This window comes from Melanerpes formicivorus, unplaced genomic scaffold (assembly GCF_026170545.1).
Source record: "Melanerpes formicivorus ecotype bairdi unplaced genomic scaffold, bMelFor1.0.p_v2 SCAF_12, whole genome shotgun sequence".
Classification (NCBI taxonomy): Eukaryota; Metazoa; Chordata; class Aves; order Piciformes; family Picidae; genus Melanerpes; species Melanerpes formicivorus.
This window is the reverse complement of record NW_027142364.1, coordinates 2,432,598-2,453,296: the sequence shown is the minus strand read 5'-3', so window position 1 is coordinate 2,453,296 and position 20,699 is coordinate 2,432,598. Positions and strand designations below refer to the sequence as shown.

Here is a 20,699-nt window from a genome sequence, read left to right as displayed (position 1 = left end):
GGTGAGCTGGTGTCTCCAAGACATGGTTGCCTATCTCTGAGCAGCTTTGGAGCAGCGTGGCTGAGGTTCAGTCTTAAAACCAAACTGAAGGCTCCTTGTTTAGCCAAGAGAAAAGGAGGTTATCCTTTGCTCTGTTAACTGATTTTGCTCTTTTATTTACAGGGAAAGGAGACCTCATAGGCTTTGGCACCTTCACCAGCATGAGGAATAACTCAACCTGGCATAATGCTCTAATGCCTGTAGTCTAAGAATAAAGAGGTTTTTTTCTTATGTGAGTAGAGAGGGCATGGAACTCCATTGACAAAGAGTTGCATTTCTTAATTGAATTTAACAAAATGTAGGAACTAAGCTTCCCATCCCTAATGGAGTCCAGGGAGTAGGGAAAGGCCAAGATGACACAGTGCTAACACCGCCGCTTAGCTGAGGGCAGTCTAAGTTGGTTGTGGCCAAGAAGCAAACATTATGGCTGTTCAGTGACACCTTTTCTGCTCTGTGGCATGGCTATATGGTTCTGCCTCAGCATTTGTTCCATGGCAATCTTACTGGCCTACAACTAAAGGGAACTGTTACCACCACTGTCTTCAAGTGGTGGCAGACAGAGAGCCAAGATTTCCTATTGAAGGGACAGGAGGTGGAAAAGGGACTGAAATTATGGGATGTTTGCAGAAATATCTTAAAAAGTGGAAAGGTTCACCAGCATTGACTCTTCTGCAAATCAAGAGAGCAGGGGATTTTGCAGGAGAAATCCTTTCAGGAAATAGGCCACACTGCTTTGGGGGGCTTGCTAATGAGGAAAAAATATTATGAAGAGCAAGAGCAGTCCTCAAACAGGACTGATGACAGCCTGGTATATGGCTGGTCAAAGGAGCTGCTTCAATACAAGTAGCATTTCTCTCCATTTTATACATTAAACCAATTTTTTTATGTTGCAGGAATCTGCAATCTAGGGATTAAAGAAGTCTTATGGAAGTGTTCACCAACAATGAAAGTTGGCTCTTTGTACAGCTTCCCTGAGCCCCAGCTCTACACAACAGTCCTGCAGTAGAATTATCAAAAGGGAGTGTAGACATAGACATCATCATGAAGTGAAATTACAAAGCTGAGAGGCTAAAACCTGAAAATCTTCAAAAAAAAACCCCAAAAAACCCAACAAGCCTCACCTGTCTGCCAAACTTTGAAAGCAGGCTCAGTGATTTCAATAGCTAAAGAAAATTATTTTAATTTCCCATGAAATTCAATAAATGGTTACTCAGAAGAGCCAATTTTTTATATACATACCCACAAACACACACACAAAAACCCAACCCAAACCTTATTCAGCTTCAAGATTGTGGGATCACAGAATCACACAGAATGCCAGGACTTGGAAGCAGGTCGAGGGAGATGATTCTCCCTCTCTACACTGTTCTGGTGAGACCCCACCTGGAGTACTGCATCCAGCTCTGGAGCCCCTATTACATGAAGGATCTGGACATGCTGGAAGGTGTCCAGAGAAGAGCCATGAGGATGAGCAGAGGGCTGGAGCTCCTCTCCTATGAGGACAGACTGAGGGAGTTGAGGCTGTTCAGTATGGAGAAGTGAAGGCTCCAAGAAGACTTAATTGTGTCCTTCCAGTATCTTAAGGGGGACTACAAGGAAGCTGGGGAGGGACTTTTGAGGGTGTCAGGTAATGATAGGACTAGGGAGAATGGAACAAAAATAGAAATGGGTAGATTTAGAGTGGGTGTTAAGAAGAAGCTCTTCCCCATGAGGGTGGTGAGATACTGGAACAGGTTGCCCAGGGAGGTGGTAGAAGCCTCATCCCTGGAGGTTTTGAAGGCCAGGCTGGATGTGGCTGTGAGCAACCTGCTGTAGCGTGAGGTGTCCCTGCCCATGGCAGGGGGATTGGAACTGATCCCAACCCTCACAATTCTATGATCCTAAGGGACCTCCAGAGACCATCTATTCCAACCCTCCTGTGAGAGCAGGATCACCTAGAAAGAGGTTGCACAGGATAATCCATATTTCTGAAAAATCTAGGAAACTGCCTTATTTATTTTCTTTTCTCTCTCTCTCTCTTTTTTTTTTTTTTTTTTTTTTTTTTTTTAACAAATAACTACTCTAAGAATTAATTTCAGAACTATTTTGTCATGCCCAATTAACCAAACAGTTCCAAGCCTTGATTACTCCTCTTTGCACATTTGTAATCTGTCACTTCCTAAATTGATGATGAGATGAGATACACCAGAAACTGAGATACAACACTTCATTTCTTCGTGTTGCACGAAAATAAAAAGCAGAGCTTTGTCATATGGCAAGAGACAGACAGCTCTGCTATTTAAAACCTGATGCTTGTAATGTTTGACAGTGCCAATGGCAGTTAAAAAAATAAAAACTAAAAGAAGTTGATTATTTAGGCAGCTGCCCAAAAATTGTTCCCTTTTTCAGCATCCTTGGAAAGGAATGTGACCTATCCAAAACTGTACCCTAATAGGTCAGAATACAGAATTAAACAGGTTGGAAAAGACCTTTGAGATCACCAAGTCCAACCTATCACCCAACATCATCTAATCAACTAAACCATGGTAAACCTCATCCAGCCTGTTTTTAAACTCTTCCAGTGATGGTGACTCCAGCACTCCTCCCTGGGCAGCACATTCCAATGGCCAATCACTCTTGCTGGGAAGAATTTCTTTGTAACATCCAGCCTAAACCTCCCCTGGTGCAGCTTGAGACTGTGTCCTCTCATTCTGTCACTGGTTTTCTGGGAGAAGAGACCAACTGGCTACAACCTCCCTTCAGGTAGTTGTAGATGCCAATAAGGTCTCGCTGAGCCTCCTCTTCTCCAGGCTAAACAACTCCAGCTCCCTCAGCCTCTCCTCATAGGGCTTGTGCTTGAGACCTCTCCCCAGCTTTGTTGCCCTTCTCTGGACATGTTCAAGCAACTCAACATCTTTCCTAAACTGAGTGGTTATCCTCCATTCCCAGGAGAACCTCGTGTTAGTGCTGGCAGGGTCTGTGAGGTGGGATGGAGAGCGTGGTCTTCACTTACGCTGCTCGCAGGTCTCTCCCAGCCAGCCGGGGAGGCAGCGGCAGGTTCCCAGGATGTGGTCGCAGCCAGCAGCATTCTTGCACTTGCACACCTGGTGGCAGTCAAGCCCAAAGAATCCATCTGGACAAGCTGAAAATACAAACAAATTTCATTTTTAGCAGAGTTCCCGTTTCCTTTCTGGGTAAATTCTAGTTCAGAGATCTGAAAACACAGGGTGCTGCTCATTTTTTTTCCTGGGTGCTTTGTCACACATCACTCTTTGACAACACTTAAGAGCCAAAGTGGCTTTGAGGGTTAAGCCTGCTCAGTTCTGCCACGTGTGTCTCAGAAACACATGAGCCCATACCACACACCAATTGATTTCTGCACAGAAAAACAGGGCTGAGAATACTGAAAAGCCAAGAAACAGAAGAGAGAATGGATCTGGACTCCCACAAGCCACTACTTTTGCTTCTGTAATGAACAGAGAAAACAGGAAATAATTCAACTTAATGCATGACAGTGGGGCCCTCTCTGATGATCTCCCTGCCTTCCTGAAATGCAAAAACTTATGCTCCTATTTACTCTCCTGATACTTTAGAAATAGATATGTATTTTTTTTTAGCAATGAACATAAGCCACAGGGTCGTAGTTCAGTGCTGAAATGAAAACTTGGCAAAAAGAATGAGTTGAAAAAAACCAAACAACAAAAAAACCAATACAAATTAAATGCAGCAAAACAACTCCAGGGAGCTCAAGGAGCTCAGTACCTACATGTAGGCCACATAAAGAAGAGCAGCTCCTTAGATATAATTTATGCCAGGAGCAGTGTTGACAGCAGTGAAAAATAAGCCATGGGTGCCTGTAAGTGGGATGCATCATACCCAAAACGTTGCATTGCAAGAACATTAAGGCTGCTACACAGAGTAAAAAAAAACAGCAAATAAATAATAATAATTAGGAATTATGTTGTCTATATAGCCTTAATTTAACCTCTCCATCTGCACATCCACGTGTGTGTTTAGCTTATATAAGTACATGCATAATTATGTGATACTAAATGATAATAAATCTGTAGATACGCAGGAGTATGTCGTTCTCTCCTCAAATCACTCGGCCCCAGCAGTGATGGTGCTCATTAAATGAGCAGTTATGCAATAAAACTTAGATCTTTGCCCTGCTTCTTCAAGATAAACATATTTAAATCCCAGTCCTCACACTTCTACCATGAAATCAGAATGACTGGTTTCTCAATAGAGTCTTACTGTTACATACACGAGTACCCAATGAGCCTCCACACTCATTTCATGGCTCTTAAGTCACAATCACATCGTTATACATTTCTTCTACTGTTGGACTCCTCCACCCCTTTCCTTGCCCTGTCTCTTCTTCACATGCAGGCTCTTTCTTTACCCAGTCTACTTTTGCCACCTCTTCCATAAATAAGAGTTCAGTCCACCGGTAGAAAGCACTTTGGCTACAAGGAGAAGGAAATTCAGTAACTGGGGGTTCAGGCAAATCTGGACCTTCATACAGTGATAGTGGTAAGTGTGGCAACACAACCCAGAATCAGAGAATGGTTTTGGTTGGAAGGGACCTTGAAAGCCCAAGTCCCCTGCAGTAAGCAGGGACATCTTCAACTAGAGCAGGTTGCTCAGAGCCCCAAATAACCTGACCTGGAATGGTTCCATGGGTAGGGCATCTGCCAGCTTTCTGGGCAACATGGGCAAACATTTCATCACCCCCTGTGCAAAAAAACTTCTTCCCTGTATCTTGTCCTGTCACAACAGGGCCTGTTTAAAACTCTGTCCTCAGCTTTCTTATAGAATCCTTTAAGTACTGAAAGGCCACAATAAGGTCTCTCTGGTGCCTTCTCTTCCCCAGGCTGAACAGCCTCAACTCTCTTAGCCTTTCTTCATAGGTGTTAAATCCCCCTGATATTTTTGTGACCTCTTCTAGACCTGGTCTAACAGTTTCATGTCCTTGTGCTGAGGACTCCAGAGTTGGACATCAGTGGAGGAGAGCAGCAGAATCTCCTCCCTTGACCTGCTGGCCATGTGGCTTTTGATGCAGCCCAGGATACAGCTGGCCACCTGGGTTACAAGCATACACTGCCAGCTCCTGTCCAGCTTTTTATCCACCACCACCTGCTTTGGCGTCTCTGCTCTCAGAGCTCCTGCTCAGCTTGTATATGATTGTTTTGTCTACTCAAAATCAAAAGGTTGCTTTTTCCTTCATTCTGTCCAGGCTGCAGCTTCTTCTTTGGCATAGAAAAAGATTTCAGGCTTACACCACTTCCCAAATATGTGCTGTCTCATAATAGAAAACTGTAACACATCCATCAGCCTCTGTTCAGCTCATACTGGGGAGAGAGCTGTTATCAAGTTGTAAGGAGGAGGCATCAGCATGTGGTTTTCATCTTGATGTCCTTCTTCATTATGCTTCAGCGGTGTGTATGGCACAGCATACCAGAAAGGACTTCTCCCACTTAACCCTAGGTAACTTCAAAGGCTGACAAAGTTTTCCTTTGTTCAGTGCAGGGACTACACAGCATTGTCAGCTCTTCCTAGACATACACAGCATTTCTTTTTCTCTTTTAACTTATTAAACCAGGGATCTTGCTGGGCTCTCTTACGACAATGATTAACTGCTGAAATCAGCCTGTCCTGCAGTCGTGCTGATTCAGATAGCAGTTCAAATGCACACTCTGAGTGCTGCTCTTCACAAGGGCTACATGTTGCTGTTATTCATGCATCAATTAATAAACGTACTGCAGGAGAACTCCAAGACTCCTGCTGTCCCCAGTTTGAGGGCAAATGGCGTGGTGTTTGGGAATATTTGGTTGGATCAAGAAGCAAAATGGATAATTCGCTTTCGGCTGGCCTTATCCCATAACTGGTCACACAACACACACCAGAACAGTAGGGGATGGAATTAATCATCATCATGGTGCAGGAAAGACAATCACCACCTTCAAAGCAGGAACAGCAGATTCTCAGCACTTCAGAGAATAAAACCAAATCTGCCTTCCCAAACAACAGCAGAGCAGCCCTAGGGCAGGGCGGGGTGACCTGAACTGCTTGGTGTGCAAGAGAGGGGGAGCAGGGCTGGTGAACAAAGACACATCTCGACCTCTTTGGTTTTCTTGGTGGGCTTCTGGGCTGCCTGATATCAGAAGGCCATGGCTTAGGCTTCCTGCATGTCAGCTCTTAACATTTATTTGAAGCAAGAATTGATATATTTAGCTACTTTTATGAGAAAGCCTGGTTTAGGATCTGCAGGCATTATTTTTGTTCGTTTTTACTTGCCTGTTTATTTATCAGTGCATCAAAACCAAAGTGCTGCAGCAGTGGGTGAGCACGATGGGCACCTTTTCTGGAGAAAATGCTACTCATGTTATCTGTGCTTCAACAGGATAGGGAAAGGACTTACAAAGCCATCATTTGTTACTATCACATTACAGGAACACAGAGGCATTAATTGTTGCTTGAGCCAGAACCTCATATGTGCCTTCTTCTCTCAGATAGGAAAGGTATCTAGAAGCATTGCTAGCAGCACCACTTTTGAGAAATCACTGAAAATTCTTCATTTACCTTTGGTAACATTCACCATCGTCAAGACCTTGTGAAGAACCACACAGTGTTTCTTCAAGAGTTTGACTTGTATCACTTTGATGCGTTCAAGAAAATGCAAAGGAAGCATTTTCTGGGTTTTTCAGGTGGCCTTCAAACATTTCTTAGTAGATTCTTTTCTTTTCAGGCTTATTTAGAAGTGTTACCCACTTGGCAACTGAAATGGTTCTGTTCCTTTTGCAGCTCTTTTGAAAGAGTTAAAAGATTCACCAGGTTCATTTTTCCAATAGACTGAACAGAGCTGAAGGATGGAGCAGGCATGCATGACCTTCAGAAATGTCCATTCTCTCTTTCAGAGCACTATTGGAGAGGCAAAAGTATGACTGAATGAGACCAGGTAGAGATGAAGAACAGCCAACTGAAGCTGGTCAGAGCAGAACAGAACTAAGATAATGATGGACAGACAAAAGTACTTTGAAGTGTGAGGTCTTTCGGCAGCATCCTGCAGCTGAGGGCCCAGGAGTTCAGCCAGCTCCTCAGTAATTCACAGCAAAGTCTTGCAAAGCTGTATCCTGGAGCAAGAGTACCTCCTGCTACTGGCTACCTTGGAAATTGTCCCATGCTGGTGGATGATGATGTGGTTTTGGCTGCTATCTGTATTACTGGCAGGCAGTATTTTTAGGTGCATACCAATTCTCAGTGAATAATGCAAATATCTTCTGAGTTGCCACATTGTCCCCCCCGCGTCTCTTCACGCTCTTTTCAGGGAAGACTGAATGACATTTAGGGTCTTGGGTCACACCTCTGAAATCCTGGAATCCAGAGAAATGAAAGGTTTGCCTTGAGTCAGTTGAAAATGAAATATGACTGAAGCATTGCCCTGCCTCAACCACCACAACACACTCCAGCATGACAGCTGACGACCCTTAGGCTGGCTGTCTCTCCAAGGGATGAGCACTGGTTACTTGGTCAAGACACTGCAGCACATCAGCTGGTAGCAAGACTGCTCAATGTGACAAATCCTCCAAGAGCTTTCTACAGTCACTAGTATGCATCCACAGAGTCAGAGTGAGGTAGATGAGCCTGGATAACTTCACGACAAAAAGAGATACCAAAAAAGGCCAAGACTGAGATGTAGCAAGGGCTAAGATTAGATTAACAATGCTAATAAACAGCAAGGAGAGATTATGGAAATTTGTAGCAAATAAAGAACTTGGAAATGGCCACTGAAGTGGAGTTTTGCAACAGGGTCTAGGATATAAAGCTATAAAGCCCTGCATCATGCTAAAGGTAGTAAATGAATGAAAAGAAAAATGGCCATACTTTGTTTATACCTGAAAAAAAGAAAACCAACCTCAAAAAAACTAAAGGCAGTCTTGGGGACTTCTGCAATTTCATCTCAAATCTGGATCCCATGCTGCCCCAATGCAAAACCCCTGAAGTAACAACTGCAGGTTCAAACACATTCATTGTGCAGGGCTGATACTAGTATTAGTTGTTTACATTAACCAATATTAGATTTTGTAAAGTACTGTCTTTTCCAAGGACTCTGAACAGAGAAGGTTGCAAAATTTCAGCGTCTCTGTGATGATGGAAAAGTCCTTTCCAGCCCTGGATGAAGCATCAGTAGTATATGAGAAGGCCAAGGCAACTCAGCATGCTGGGTCTCAATCTCTATGTTCTTGTCTGCGAGGCACAGAGCCTGGCCAACGTGGGTGGATTGCCAAGAGGACGGCAAAAAGCACATCCCTGCCAGAAGGAAACCCTGCCAATCTCCAAGTCACTAAAAACAGAAGTGCTACAGCTCCTCAGAGGTGCCAAGAAGGCTCTACCAAGGGCAAACCACCCACACATTTTCCTGCCTCTTCATCTCTTGCAAGCAGCCAAACTGTTCTGGCTGAAAGTTTCTACATGAAAAGGTAACACAGGTCAGCTCCGAGCAAACGCTCTGCCTGCTAGAGAGAAATCAGAGTGGTATGAACAGTAAGCACTGAATTATGCTCTCTCCTCCACAAGCTACTTTCAGGAGTTTAAAAAGATAAACATGTCCAGCATGACTGATTTGGAAGCTGAAACTTGCTGGGTTGATTTTTGTTGCTGATGTTTTGTTCCAGTAGATGCTGCCCAGGTTTCTCCATATTCCTCACACCTACTTTGGCAATGGATATTTTAGCCTCTTTGTCACCAGTTTGATTCCTACTGGAAGGAGCAGATTTACACCACAACACAGATAACCAGATTGCTTTTCCAATTAAAAAAATAATGAATTATTTATTAAAAAAAAAAAAGGCTTTTGAAAACAGACTTCAGCTAAATCATTTTAAGAAGGAACACAGAGAAGATACCATAAATTCTGAGGCACACTTTGCAGCAGAAGCCTGAGAAGATAATTTATTTAGTGTAGTAATTCCTGGTAAGAATAAGAGGGGAAGATCAAACAGTATCTCAATTCCAGCAAGCCAGGTGCTTTGCCTCTATATTGGTAAGGCTGTGGAGCAGCTCCCTTCCCATCAGAGGGCAGCAGCTGCCTGCGACTGCTGCCTCTTCCTCGCAAACTACTGGATAAAGCTGCTCTGTTAAGGAAAATAATTGTGCCTTTGGTTTAACGATCATCATTTGTAGAATCTTCAGTCATTTACACTTCAATAACTTTCACCATGTCTGACTGACTACCTGCTGCTCCTGTTGTAGTCAAGACTGTATTTTCTATGATCTGCACAATGACAGCAAGCTCCTTAGATGGTGCCACAGGACTGGCTCACCATAATGTTTCTGAGGAATCCACTCCAACCTTTCCAACACCTTACCAAATTATCAGGCAATAGAAAATGATCTGTTGGACTGATTAAAGTCAAAAGTGTATCTCTTCTTAAGGAGTTCCTTTGGGAACATGTATAGACCTCTGTTTTTCTCTAACACATTTTAGAGCAGCACTAGAAACAATCAAGTGTAAGGCAGGACAAGTACCTTCCTGCTTCCTGTTCAAATAGTAGGACTCTGATTTTAAAAGAGAGAAACTTCTTAAAAATGTAATATAGAATGAGTCTAGGAAGACCCTGTAGAAGCCTTCCAAGGAGACTACAGGAAAAATGGAGATGGACTCATCAGGGATTGCAGTGATAGGATGAGGGGCAAGAGTTTCAAACAGAGAGGGTAGATATAGGTTAGGAAGAGATTTAGTACTGTGAGGGTGCTGATTATTACTGTGAGGGTGGTGGGGCACTGGAGCAGGTTCCCCAGAGAAGTAGTGGATGCTCCATCCTTGGAAGTGTGGAAGGCCAGGTTGTTTGGGGCTTTGGGTTGTCCCTGCCCATGGAAGGGTGATTTGAACTTGATATTCTTTAACATCCCTTCCAACCTAAACCGTTCTATGTTTCTGTGAGTCCTAAGCATGTATCTCATTTTATCCCTGTTAAAACTTGCACCCAGTGCTAAGCACCTGGCAAAATGCTTTGCTGAGTCAGGACAGAAGTACACACTTCAGTATCATCTTCCAGTTCAGTTCAATGGCTTATTTAGGTCAGGTGTTGTAAATTGTAAAAGCAGCTCTCTGCATTAAACAATAAAAGAAACAAAAAAGTTCTGGAGGGAGCAGCAGTACCTCTTTCACAAAAGGTTCCTGTCCATCCTGCCGTGCAAGTACAGGCTCCACTCACATGGTCGCAGGCAGCTCCATTCTGGCACTGACAGCTGCCCTCGCAGCTCAGGCCAAAGCTTCCCTCGGGGCATCCTGCAGTGGAGGAATCAAAACCAGATGATGGGTTAATTCTGGTGCAGATCAGAGATCCACGAGGAATTTTTAGATACATGGGAATCGTTACTATTTGCAAAAGAAGAACCAAGGCTTAATGGTAACGCCTTAGAGCTGATGGGATTAAGTGTTCTCCTTGGGGCCTGGGTAAACTGGGCTGGTTTTATTAAAGTCTATTTTAGAAAAACATCAGGGTGTTGAAAGACTAAATTCTGCACAGAAAACTAATATCATCTGAGAGCTGCAAAGCCTGGGACTTCACAGGTTTTGCTTGATGACACTTTGCATACCGGTCTGGAGTCCCTTATGTGCACATCTCTGGGACTCCATCAGCCAGGAAGCTCCCAGCTTTTGCACCTCCTTTTGAGGCCCTATCCTCTGTTTTCCTGCAAGTTCCTTTCCCCAGAAAGAGTGAGAAAATATGAAAAATGTGGTAGCTTCCTTCAGAAAGCTCCAAAATGAAGGCTGCACATCTTATTTTCAGGCTCTGCTTTGAAAAATTCAAGCGAAAACATTACATCTGGGGCACAGATTAACAACTCCATTTCCACAGCAGCTAATGTAAGGAGTTTTGCATGGTGAAATTTGCATGGTACTTACTATCTGAGACAGAAAACAACACTTGAGAGCAAAAATAATTTCTTCCAGGATTATAGGAAAATCAATTAAGAATAAGGCCAGTTGCCTAATTCATATTAGATATTTTGGACAGGCTGGAATAGAGAGATATGCTTGGCTAAGCACAATATTTCACAGGACCTCTACTGATGTTTGAAGGTCTTGTGAACTCCCCTCTAAATGAGTTGTGTAAATGATTGCCAGATCTCTTTTTTTCAAGTGTACAATTTTAGCATTTCAATCAACAAAGTGATGTTTAGGCAATCTGGTAAGAATCACACAGAGCAGAATACAATGAGGATCCTCAGTGACAACTTAATATAGGACCAGATGATCCTGGAGGTCCCTTCCAACATGGTTCTGGATTCCATGCCTAGAATAAAAGGCAGGATGGGAGTAGGGAGTTGGTGCTGCCTGTTTGGTACCACAGGCAGGCAACGATCAGGGCTGGTGTGAATTTCACAGAAGTGTCAGGGTTGGAAGGGACCTCAAAGATCATTTAGAACCAATCCCCCTGCCATGGGCAGGGACACCTCACACTAGAGCAGGTTGCTCATAGCCACATCCAGCCTGGTCTTCAAAACCTCCAGGGATGAGGCTCCACCTCCCTGGGCAACCTGCTCAAGTGTCTCACCACCCTCATGGGGAAGAATTTTTTCCTAACATCCAATCTGAATCTACCCACCTCTAGTTTTTCTTCATTTTCCCCAGTCTTATCACTCCCCGACACCCTCAAAAGTCCCTTCCCAGCTTTCTTGTAGCCCCCTTGAGATACTGGAAGGCCACAACAAGGCCTCCTCGGAGCCATCTCTTCTCCAGACTGAACAACCCCAACTCAGTCTGATCATTCTCATGGCCATTTTTTGGACACATTCCAGCACCTCCAGATCTTTCCTGTAATAGGGGCTCCAGAACTGGAAGAAGTACTCCAGGTGAGGTCTCACCAGAGTGGAGTAGAGGGGGAAAATCATGTCCTTTGTTCTCCTGCCCACACTCCTCCTGATGCAGCCCAGGAGATGATTGGTTGCTCCTGCAGTTTGGTGGCTCTCTATTAACTGAAGCTAACCCTTGAGTCTCTTACAGAGGCTATAGGTTGAGATGGGAGGCAGAAGGATAGAAAAGGACCTCAATTATTTCCTTACTTTTGATCATCTGTTTTGAAAAATAGGATGTTGTGTAAATGTGGAGAAGTTTGAAGGCAGTTTCTGCACTTACAAATGAAATTCAGTCTCAGGTTGTACTGGTGCAAAATTGCATTTGCATCTCCTCCTATTCCCAAAGCTGCAGATCATTGTGCATCAAGCTCTCTACACTACTTGAATGAGTACATACACAGAAGTGCACTTCCACCTTAAAAGCTTAGTCCTGCTTAGGGAAGCACTTTCACCTATGCAAGGCAAATAGTATTCCAGCACAGTAATGGGTGTGGGCCCCTCAGCTGAGTTTTCTCCAGACCTACAGCACTTAGCCTCCAGCCAAGGCTTTCAAGGTGATGGCAACGGGTCAGTACACTTCACAAATGATTTCACAGTACACATCACACAGAATCTGCCCTCTGCTCAAGCAGGCACAGCCTGCTGCAATGCATGCTGAGATAGATCCACCCCATCACAGAACCTGAGCTGCCTGCAAAGCTGCAAAAAGGAAGAGCCTGAAATGCAGCAAGAGGATAGAGATGCCTCAGGAGCAGAGTAGATCTCACCTCCAGAGCTGTATAAAACATTTAGGGGAGAATTATGGCTTTCATAATCCTGCACACACACCAAGATTTATAGGTACTTATTATATACAAATATATATACACACACACATATACATACATAACTGAAGGGAGGTAAAATACCAGACCAAATAAATCAGAAACTAAATAGAAATAACATTAGGAGCTGCCAGACATTTTTTGTTGGTGGCAATGGCTTCACTGATTGCCTTGCCAGAGAAGATCACAACAAGGCATTTGGTTACTTTCTGTCTGTAGAGATGCTGTTTTGAGAGAGGTCAAGAGCAAAAGAGAAGGGGAACTGGCAGCTCTTTCTCTGGGAGATGGTCTTCCTGACTAACTGTCCTTCCATCCCTCTGTGCCAACAACAACAAGAGCTGTATGATCAACTTTCCAGGGTTTTTGTCTCAGGTCACCATTCCAGATTAATTGTTTTGACATTTCTGTGTGACACAAGCAGTTAGTTCTGCCAAGACTCTGGTAGCTACATCTGTGCTACTGTAAGATTGTTAAACTAATAGATAAACTCTTTATTTTATTTACAATATCAATACGATCAATAATAATAGCAGCAGCAGCAGCTTAATTTACTGATGACCTTAGAGGTCTTTTCCAACAAACACTTCTATGATTCTATGCAATTTATTGACAGAAAATGAAGTGGATACCAAATGTTTGCATGGAATCGAAAGGAAATAGGCACATTGATGGGAACCCTCCCACGCTTATATTAAATATAGAGATATTGCTTCTGTCTCCTGAGTTCCTGAGTAGAGAAGCATATCAGGAATCATCTATATGCCTGGAGGTTTTTAAGGCCAGGCTGGATCTAGTGTGAGGTGTCCCTGCCCATGGCAGGGGGGTTGGAACTAGGTGATCCCCGATGTCCCTTCCACCTCTGACTATTCCATGATCCTATGATTTTTATCCTCTTAAGACCTCTGTTATTGACCTCTTTTACAGACAGAATAGTGGAGATCAGAGACCTCTGGCAACACTATTGTGCATTTTTAGTTTTGCTAATGACAGGACCCTAAAATCTTCCTGATTTTGCTTCTGTTATGTGCATGTGAAGCATTCCTATGTGCCTGGCCTTAACAAAACAAAACAAAAACAGATTTATGAAGAAAAATTGTGGACCTAAAACAGGATAAATAATATCAACATAGAAAGTTTTATGCCACGGGGTCAAACATAGCTCAATCCTATCATTCACATGAGGTCTTCCCATTAAAAATAGCTGCTGAGTCCAAAACAAGCCTGAAAATAACGTTTCTGGAATCTACATTAGGGGAACTATCTAACACTGATGAAACCAGAGAGCTCTGTGAGGCGCTGGGGTAGACTGGAGGGCTGTTTGGAGGGAATTAACAAGTGTGGCAGTTTTAGGCTATGCCTTTAAAAGTTAGATGCAGATTTTGAGCAGAAAAGTAGAAAAACACAAACAATACACTATTGGGTGTAAAAAGGAAAACAAAAGATTATTCTAAATGAATTTCATTGGCCAGAATGTGTGGGATGGAGGCAGATGTGCCATAACATCTCACACATTTTACTTTCATTGTCATTCCTTTTCTCCTGTGGTTCTAGCTGCTCTGGGCTGTTCTGCTGGGAGGTTAATGCCTTTGACCTTGAGATAAGACTAACACTGCTTTCTTCCAGCTTCTCCCTCTTGTGGTACAAGGGGGTTTGGGAGGTTTGGGGAGGGGCAGTATAGCAGCTTCCCTGCTTCTCTGGGAAAGCCAGAGGGGGGACAGGGGTGTTTTCTGTGTTATTTTCCTGATTGTAAATACCTGTATAATATTGTAAATACTGTATATTTTGTACATTTTCATTGCATTCCATTGTAGAGTGTAGTTTTTGCTTTGTAAATACAGCTTCCATTTGCTTACTACTGAGCTGGTCGTGCTTAGTTAATGGGAAACTCTAACCCACCACAGCAAGGAAAAGTATTTATGTTTTTGCAAATTCCTCGTGTTGACAAAGTGGCAACTTACTCTGCTCACAGCGTTTCCCAGTGAATCCGGGCTCACAGAAGCAGGAGCCAGTGACCGGGTCGCAGCTCCCGTCGCCGTTGTTGCACACGCAGGAGTTTTCACAGCGCTGTCCCCAGCGGCCACCACTGCAGGCTGCAAGGGAGTGCAGTATTTACATTGAGAATCAACCTGGAGCTCAGCTAACCTTATCTTACATCGAAAATTCTTCACCATGAGGGTGGTGAGACACTGGAACAGGTTGCTCAGGAAGGTGGCGGAAGCCTCATCCCTGGAGGTTTTTAAGGCCAGGCTGGCTCTGAGCAACCTGAGCTAGAGTGAGGCATCCCTGCCAGTGGCAGCGGGGGTTGAAACTAGATAATCCTTGAGGTCCCTTCCAACCCGAACAATTCTATGATTCTATAAAAGAGAGAGTAGAAAAGATGCAAAATGGCTCCTTGAGATACAGGCGCTCTGGATTAGACTCTCAAGCTGCAGCAGGATGCATGAATCAATGGAAATAAACACAATTTTTGCTGGTTTATTTCAGCTGAAAGGGGAGGTGTGTAGGCAGATATTATGCCATCCACATAAAACTAATCAGTCATAGTCAATCCGTATCAATCAATCCACAGTCACAAATGCATAATATCCTGGAAATAAAATATCAGCTACTGACTCACTTAGCAAAAAATCTACATAACCAGGATGGCTAGAGGGTAAAACAAGACAGATTTGTGAGCATACTCCATATTTTTCTCAAAATGCTGGGAAATGCAACATGGACAGAGAGAAAGAGAAATTTCTCAGTCTTTGTTAAAGCAACTTACTCCTTTCATTCTGAAAATCACATAACACTGACGCGACTGTGACAATGTACCAGAGCTGAAGCACATCTCCTTCCTTATTTGTAAGGAGGAGTTGCCAATTAGGGCAACTTGGTTTTGGAGTTGAGCATCTGTTTCATGCCTGGCCTGTGATAGCTGCAGAGCTGCCTTACTAAGACATCTCTGCAAAACAACTGTTCCCCTATCTTTTCCTGAAGAGAAATAAAAGCTTTCCTTTGACACGGTTGCTTAATTCTTTAGCTAGCCTAGAGAGTTATGGAAAGCTATCTAAATGGCTCTGCCAACTGGTTTGATTTTTTTAAAGATAGGCATATTGGTGTAAGTTTCAGCTTTTCCCTGTTTTCTTCAGTACCAGATTTGAGAAGCCAGCTCCAAAACCCATTGCTGCCAAAACTGGCAGTTAATTTACATGATTTTATGTGCTTACCACCAAGTCTAAAAAGGAGGTTTGTATTCTGTTGGCTTTTTGCTAGAGGGATCATAACGAATCAAGCAGAAAAGACATGAAACAGGAAAAGGAGAAAAAAAAATAGTAAATCAAGCAGCATGGCTTAACATTTATATGGTGCTATCCAAAAAGGGCAAATCTGCACTCTTCCACAGCCATCAATATAGAGAGTGCTGCTAAAGTCAACAGAAGGATGCTCTGCTCTCCCAGAGAACAGCATTTCTCCCAGCATTTGTATTCTCAAGTTCAGAAGTGACCTTAAGACACGCGACCGTACACACCGCTCACTTGTTGAGTAAATCTCCCCTAAACAAAATGAAAAACTGAGAATTAATCTTGAAACTAATCTGCTCTGAAAATGAAAAAAACACAAACCAACAAAAAAAAACCCCAACCCCAAAACTGTCTGTCAGTCAAAACACTGACAGGACAGATGGTATTGGGCAAAGGGATCCATAGTGTTGAAATAAGAGCTTACATCAATACTTTGCGCTTCATCAGCCATCTATTGCAGGACTTTGAACCTAGATAATTAAGGATTACAACCACCCAGGCTGTGCAAACCCATAAACACACAATTTCAGAAGCAAGAACATTAGTAAAATATATTAAAAAACCACCTCCAACTGTAATAAGCTAAGAACAAACAGAGCTGGTTCTTACATCCCCAGTTAAGTCCCTGTGGCGCAAACATGACTCTGACTTACGCTGTTCGCAGTCGTGGCCGGTCCAGCCGGGGGGACACATGCACTCTCCTGTGACATGGTGACACTGAGCACTGCTGCCACAGCTGCACAACAGCAGGCAGCTTGGTCCATAGGAACCATCAGGACAGGCTGGAAACAGATGAGCAGACTGTGATTTCACCTAGGTAATAACTCAAGAACAGGCTGATCTTTTCAAAGACAGCAGCAACAGCTTGGCCCCTAAAACATGCATTAGCTGCATCCAGAAATCAAACCAGCCACACGAAAGAAACACTGCAATTTGTAAACTGGGTGTCAGGGGCTGAGTCCTGTGAAGCAAGAACAGCTAGAGTGACTTTTGGGTGGTTTTGCCTGCACCCCAGGATCAATCAATGAAGTGGGATGGGGGGTGGGAGGGTGGAAGTGCTGAGCAAACCTTTGTCAAAAGCATTTTTGTGACTAACAAGGAGGAAAAAAGTGCCACCACTGAGGTCTCACATGAAACAGTGCTGTCTCTGAGAGCATGTCCATGCCAGCATGACAGCCCTATCCAAGTGACATTTAATAGATGTATAATTGCAGATGTGGTGCTGAGGGCCATGGTTTAGTGGTGACCTGGCACTGCTGGATTAATGGCTGGACTCAATGATCTTAAAGGTCTTTCCCAGTCAAAATGATTTTATGAATACTCAGAGGCTGGATAAGGAGCTATGCCATGGTGGCATAGCCCAGTTGCTTGAGCATATTCCCATAGTCTCTGCTGGATCTGCAGAGATGGCACTGATCCTACTTCATCCTCACTGCTGTTTAATCCTAAATTCTATACATCAGGAAGTATTGCTGCAAGCATAACACATGAATGGTGCCATAGGGGCCAACTGGCCAGCACCTCTTGCCAACCAGAACTACAACTGAAGTACTGTGGTTATTAAACGTTGCATGCCTAAGTATAGGTTGCCAGAAATGAGGTCTAATGATAATAAAAGCACATCCAATATGAGAAATGCCTGAGAAGCCAAAGGAAACCTTATCTTCGATCAGTCTGTCTAATGTCACAAGGACCTTGGAAAAAAGCAAGAAGCTGGTAGTCAAGCCATAAACTGAATTTCCAGTGACTTTCTACTCATGGGGAAAGCTGATGTGGGGACTCACATGCAGAGCAGGATGGCCCAGTGTAGCCAGGGGGGCAGTCGCAGGCTCCAGTTTCTCTGTTGCATTGGCCTCCATTGGTGCAGAGCTCACAGGAGGACTGGCAGTCTGGTCCCCACCATCCCACTGGGCAATCTAGAAACAAGAAAAAAATCATGCAGGATGTCCCTAGTGCCATTTTCTGTTTCAAGGCAGTTATTGATTTCTGCTGTTGCCTTGAATTTAAAAATGGCAGTAAAACTACACTGGATAAAGGATTATTGGATTATCTCTCTAGACCTACAGAGCTGTCACTGTAAACCTTCTCAAAGAGTCAACATGCCCCCGCACATGAGAACACATCTAAAGATAGACCCAAAGGCTGTCTTCCTACTTTCATCATGTTACACCTGGGGTTTTTTGTTTGGTTTCTGATGTAACAGCAAAAGCATTTGGACACCTCTGAAAAACAAATTGCTGCACAGAGTGAAGGAACTCTCCAGAGAATGGCGATCTGCAGAGAGATGCAGAAGGGGAGGGCTGCTGCTGCACTTGTTCTGGGCTAAGTGCAGGCCATCTAGTCCTGAGGAATGTGATGTAAAGGACAGATCTCCATACAGCTCTACTTCCTCCACCGACTTCCTGCCCTATGGAGTAGTTGGTCACAACTGAGGTCCACACAGGGCAGATGCTCCTCAGGCATGTAATAGCCAGAGCTCTGCAAGTGGAGAATGGGCATTTCATGGTAGTTCAGTGTGTTTGAGGCTTCTTTCATCCCTTAACTAGCCACAACAATACCATCCTTTTTAATTTCTTCCTCTGTCCCAGGTCCTTCATTTGCTGGTTCCACAAGAGCTGTCTTTGGCCAAGTCCCTTCAATAGCTCCTAAATCACACTATGTGCATATGGCAGCACAGCTCCAAGCTCTGCCCTGGGTCTCAGAGTTGATGCAGTGCCCTGGTATTGCTGCCCAACTTGCATAGTCTCAGCTCAGCACACAGATCACTATTATTGACTGGAGTAAAGAGACAGGTGAGGGTGACTGAGTCACCTTCCCTCCTTTTGAGTAACCTGCTCTCATTGAATATGTCCCTGATGACTGCAGGGGGCGTTGAACTAGATGAGCTTCCAACCCAAACCATTCTCTGACTCTTTACAAGCAATCCCATGTGGTGTGTCTCATGTTCTGCACCAAGACATTTCCTCTGCCTGCTCTGCACATTGAGCCTATTGCATCATAGGGGTTTTGGTGGGAAAGAGAGTAATTCTACTTCTTATCTGTGACTTCCAAATCAAGACACCCATTAGTCCAACATCTACCACACCTTGCTCACATGTAGCACCAGTCTTCCCAGCTGGGCAAAGACACTGCCCTGTCTTCGGGTGGCACGGTGCTTCTCCACAGTTGCACCTCTGCTGGCAGTTCACCCCAAAGCTCCCAGGCTGACAAGCTGGACAGGCAAAACCCAAAGACACAATTAATATAAGGAAGCATTCAGAATGCACCAGGAGGCAGCACCTCCAGCAATTTTTAACAGAGCTGTGATGGTACCAAGTGATCTATGTTACCAGCAGTGTCTCAACAACCAGTGAGCTTTAATTAACTGCAATAGAGCTTGAGAACATCTGTGCCTGCAGCTTTACAAGGAACTGCAGTTACCTGCACAAATGTTTGTTTTAGTAACTGGCCTCAGCCTTGTGACTCACTGCTACTACACTGTATCCTGGAGCACCATGTTCACACAGCTTTTAAATACATCCAGGGATGGGAATTCAACCACTTCCCTCAGCAGATTTCTCCAATCTTTGATAACCATTTCTGTATGGAATTTTTTCCCTAATGGTATCTGATGGGATCTGCTAGAGCGAGTCCAATAGAGAGCCATGAGGATGATTAGGGGACTTGAGCATCTCCCCTATGAAGAGAGACAGAGCCCTGGGGGCTGTATAGTCTTGAGAAGACTGAGAGAGGATCTGATCAAAGTCTATAAATATCTGAGGGGTGGGTGTCAAGTGGATGGGGACAATCCAATAAGACAAGGAACAATGGATACAAACTTGAATGCAGAAGGTTTCGCCTAGACATGAGACTTTCAAAACCCACCCAGATGCATTCCTGTGTGGACTACCCTGGGTGATCCTGCTTTTGGTAGCAGGTGGTTTGGACTTGATGATCTCTGGAGGTCCCTTCCAACCTCAAACATTCTGTGGTTCTGTGATTTCCTCTTGTCCTATCAGTTGTGGCTTGTAAAAAAAGATTAATACCTCCTCTCTACAACTTCCTTTCAGGTAGTTGAAGAGAGGGATAAGGTCTTCCCTTAGCCTCTTTTCTTCAGACTAAACAACCCCAGCTGCTCCTCAGAAGATTTATTCTTAAGACTTTTCACCAGCTTTGTTGCCCTTCATTGCCAATCAGTTTGGCTTCAGTGTGGAACTGCCAGCTCGTATCAACAACAAATATACTTTTAAATCACAACTTCTACAGCTGAACACAAGCCTCCTGAGTAAGCTTTCCCATCCAAAGTGTACCTCCCAAGGAAACATGCAGTGAGTACCTACACAAATGGCATTTTTCTCCATGAAACCCAGGTGGACATGGATGCTTGCAGGCTCCTGTCTCATGATCACACAAGGCATCAGGAGGACAGCTGCACCTCAGCTTGCAACCAGCTCCATAAAAGCCAGGCAAGCACTCTGGAAAATGCAAGCAGACACAGAACATACAAAAGACAAAAAGAAGAGTTAAGAAAACCAAACAAAAGGGAGACAATAATTGGGCAGAAAATTGGAAAAAATCAATTAAAATGTGCTGATAACAAAGTGTAAATACTTATTAAACACTTGTATGGATGTTTCAAAGAGGTGACTGCCTAAATACAGCCCAAAACCACAGTGGCAGAATGCTTAAGGATATATTCAATTACAGCCATTACTGAATTACTCTT

At 43.8% G+C, this 20,699-nt stretch overlaps 1 protein-coding gene across 1 annotated transcript in view; it reads right to left on the bottom strand.

Moving 5' to 3' along the window:
* LOC137444370 (multiple epidermal growth factor-like domains protein 6) overlaps positions 1-20,699 on the bottom strand; it is a 246,621-nt gene that overhangs the window by 28,223 nt on the left and 197,699 nt on the right. The window contains exons 18-24 of the mRNA XM_068144947.1: positions 20,314-20,448; positions 19,080-19,205; positions 17,779-17,910; positions 16,648-16,776; positions 14,669-14,800; positions 10,184-10,312; positions 3,032-3,160 (exon numbers count right to left, since the gene is read on the bottom strand). Coding sequence (XP_068001048.1) covers positions 3,032-3,160; positions 10,184-10,312; positions 14,669-14,800; positions 16,648-16,776; positions 17,779-17,910; positions 19,080-19,205; positions 20,314-20,448 — 912 coding nt within the window. The remainder of the gene's footprint in view (positions 1-3,031; positions 3,161-10,183; positions 10,313-14,668; positions 14,801-16,647; positions 16,777-17,778; positions 17,911-19,079; positions 19,206-20,313; positions 20,449-20,699) is intronic.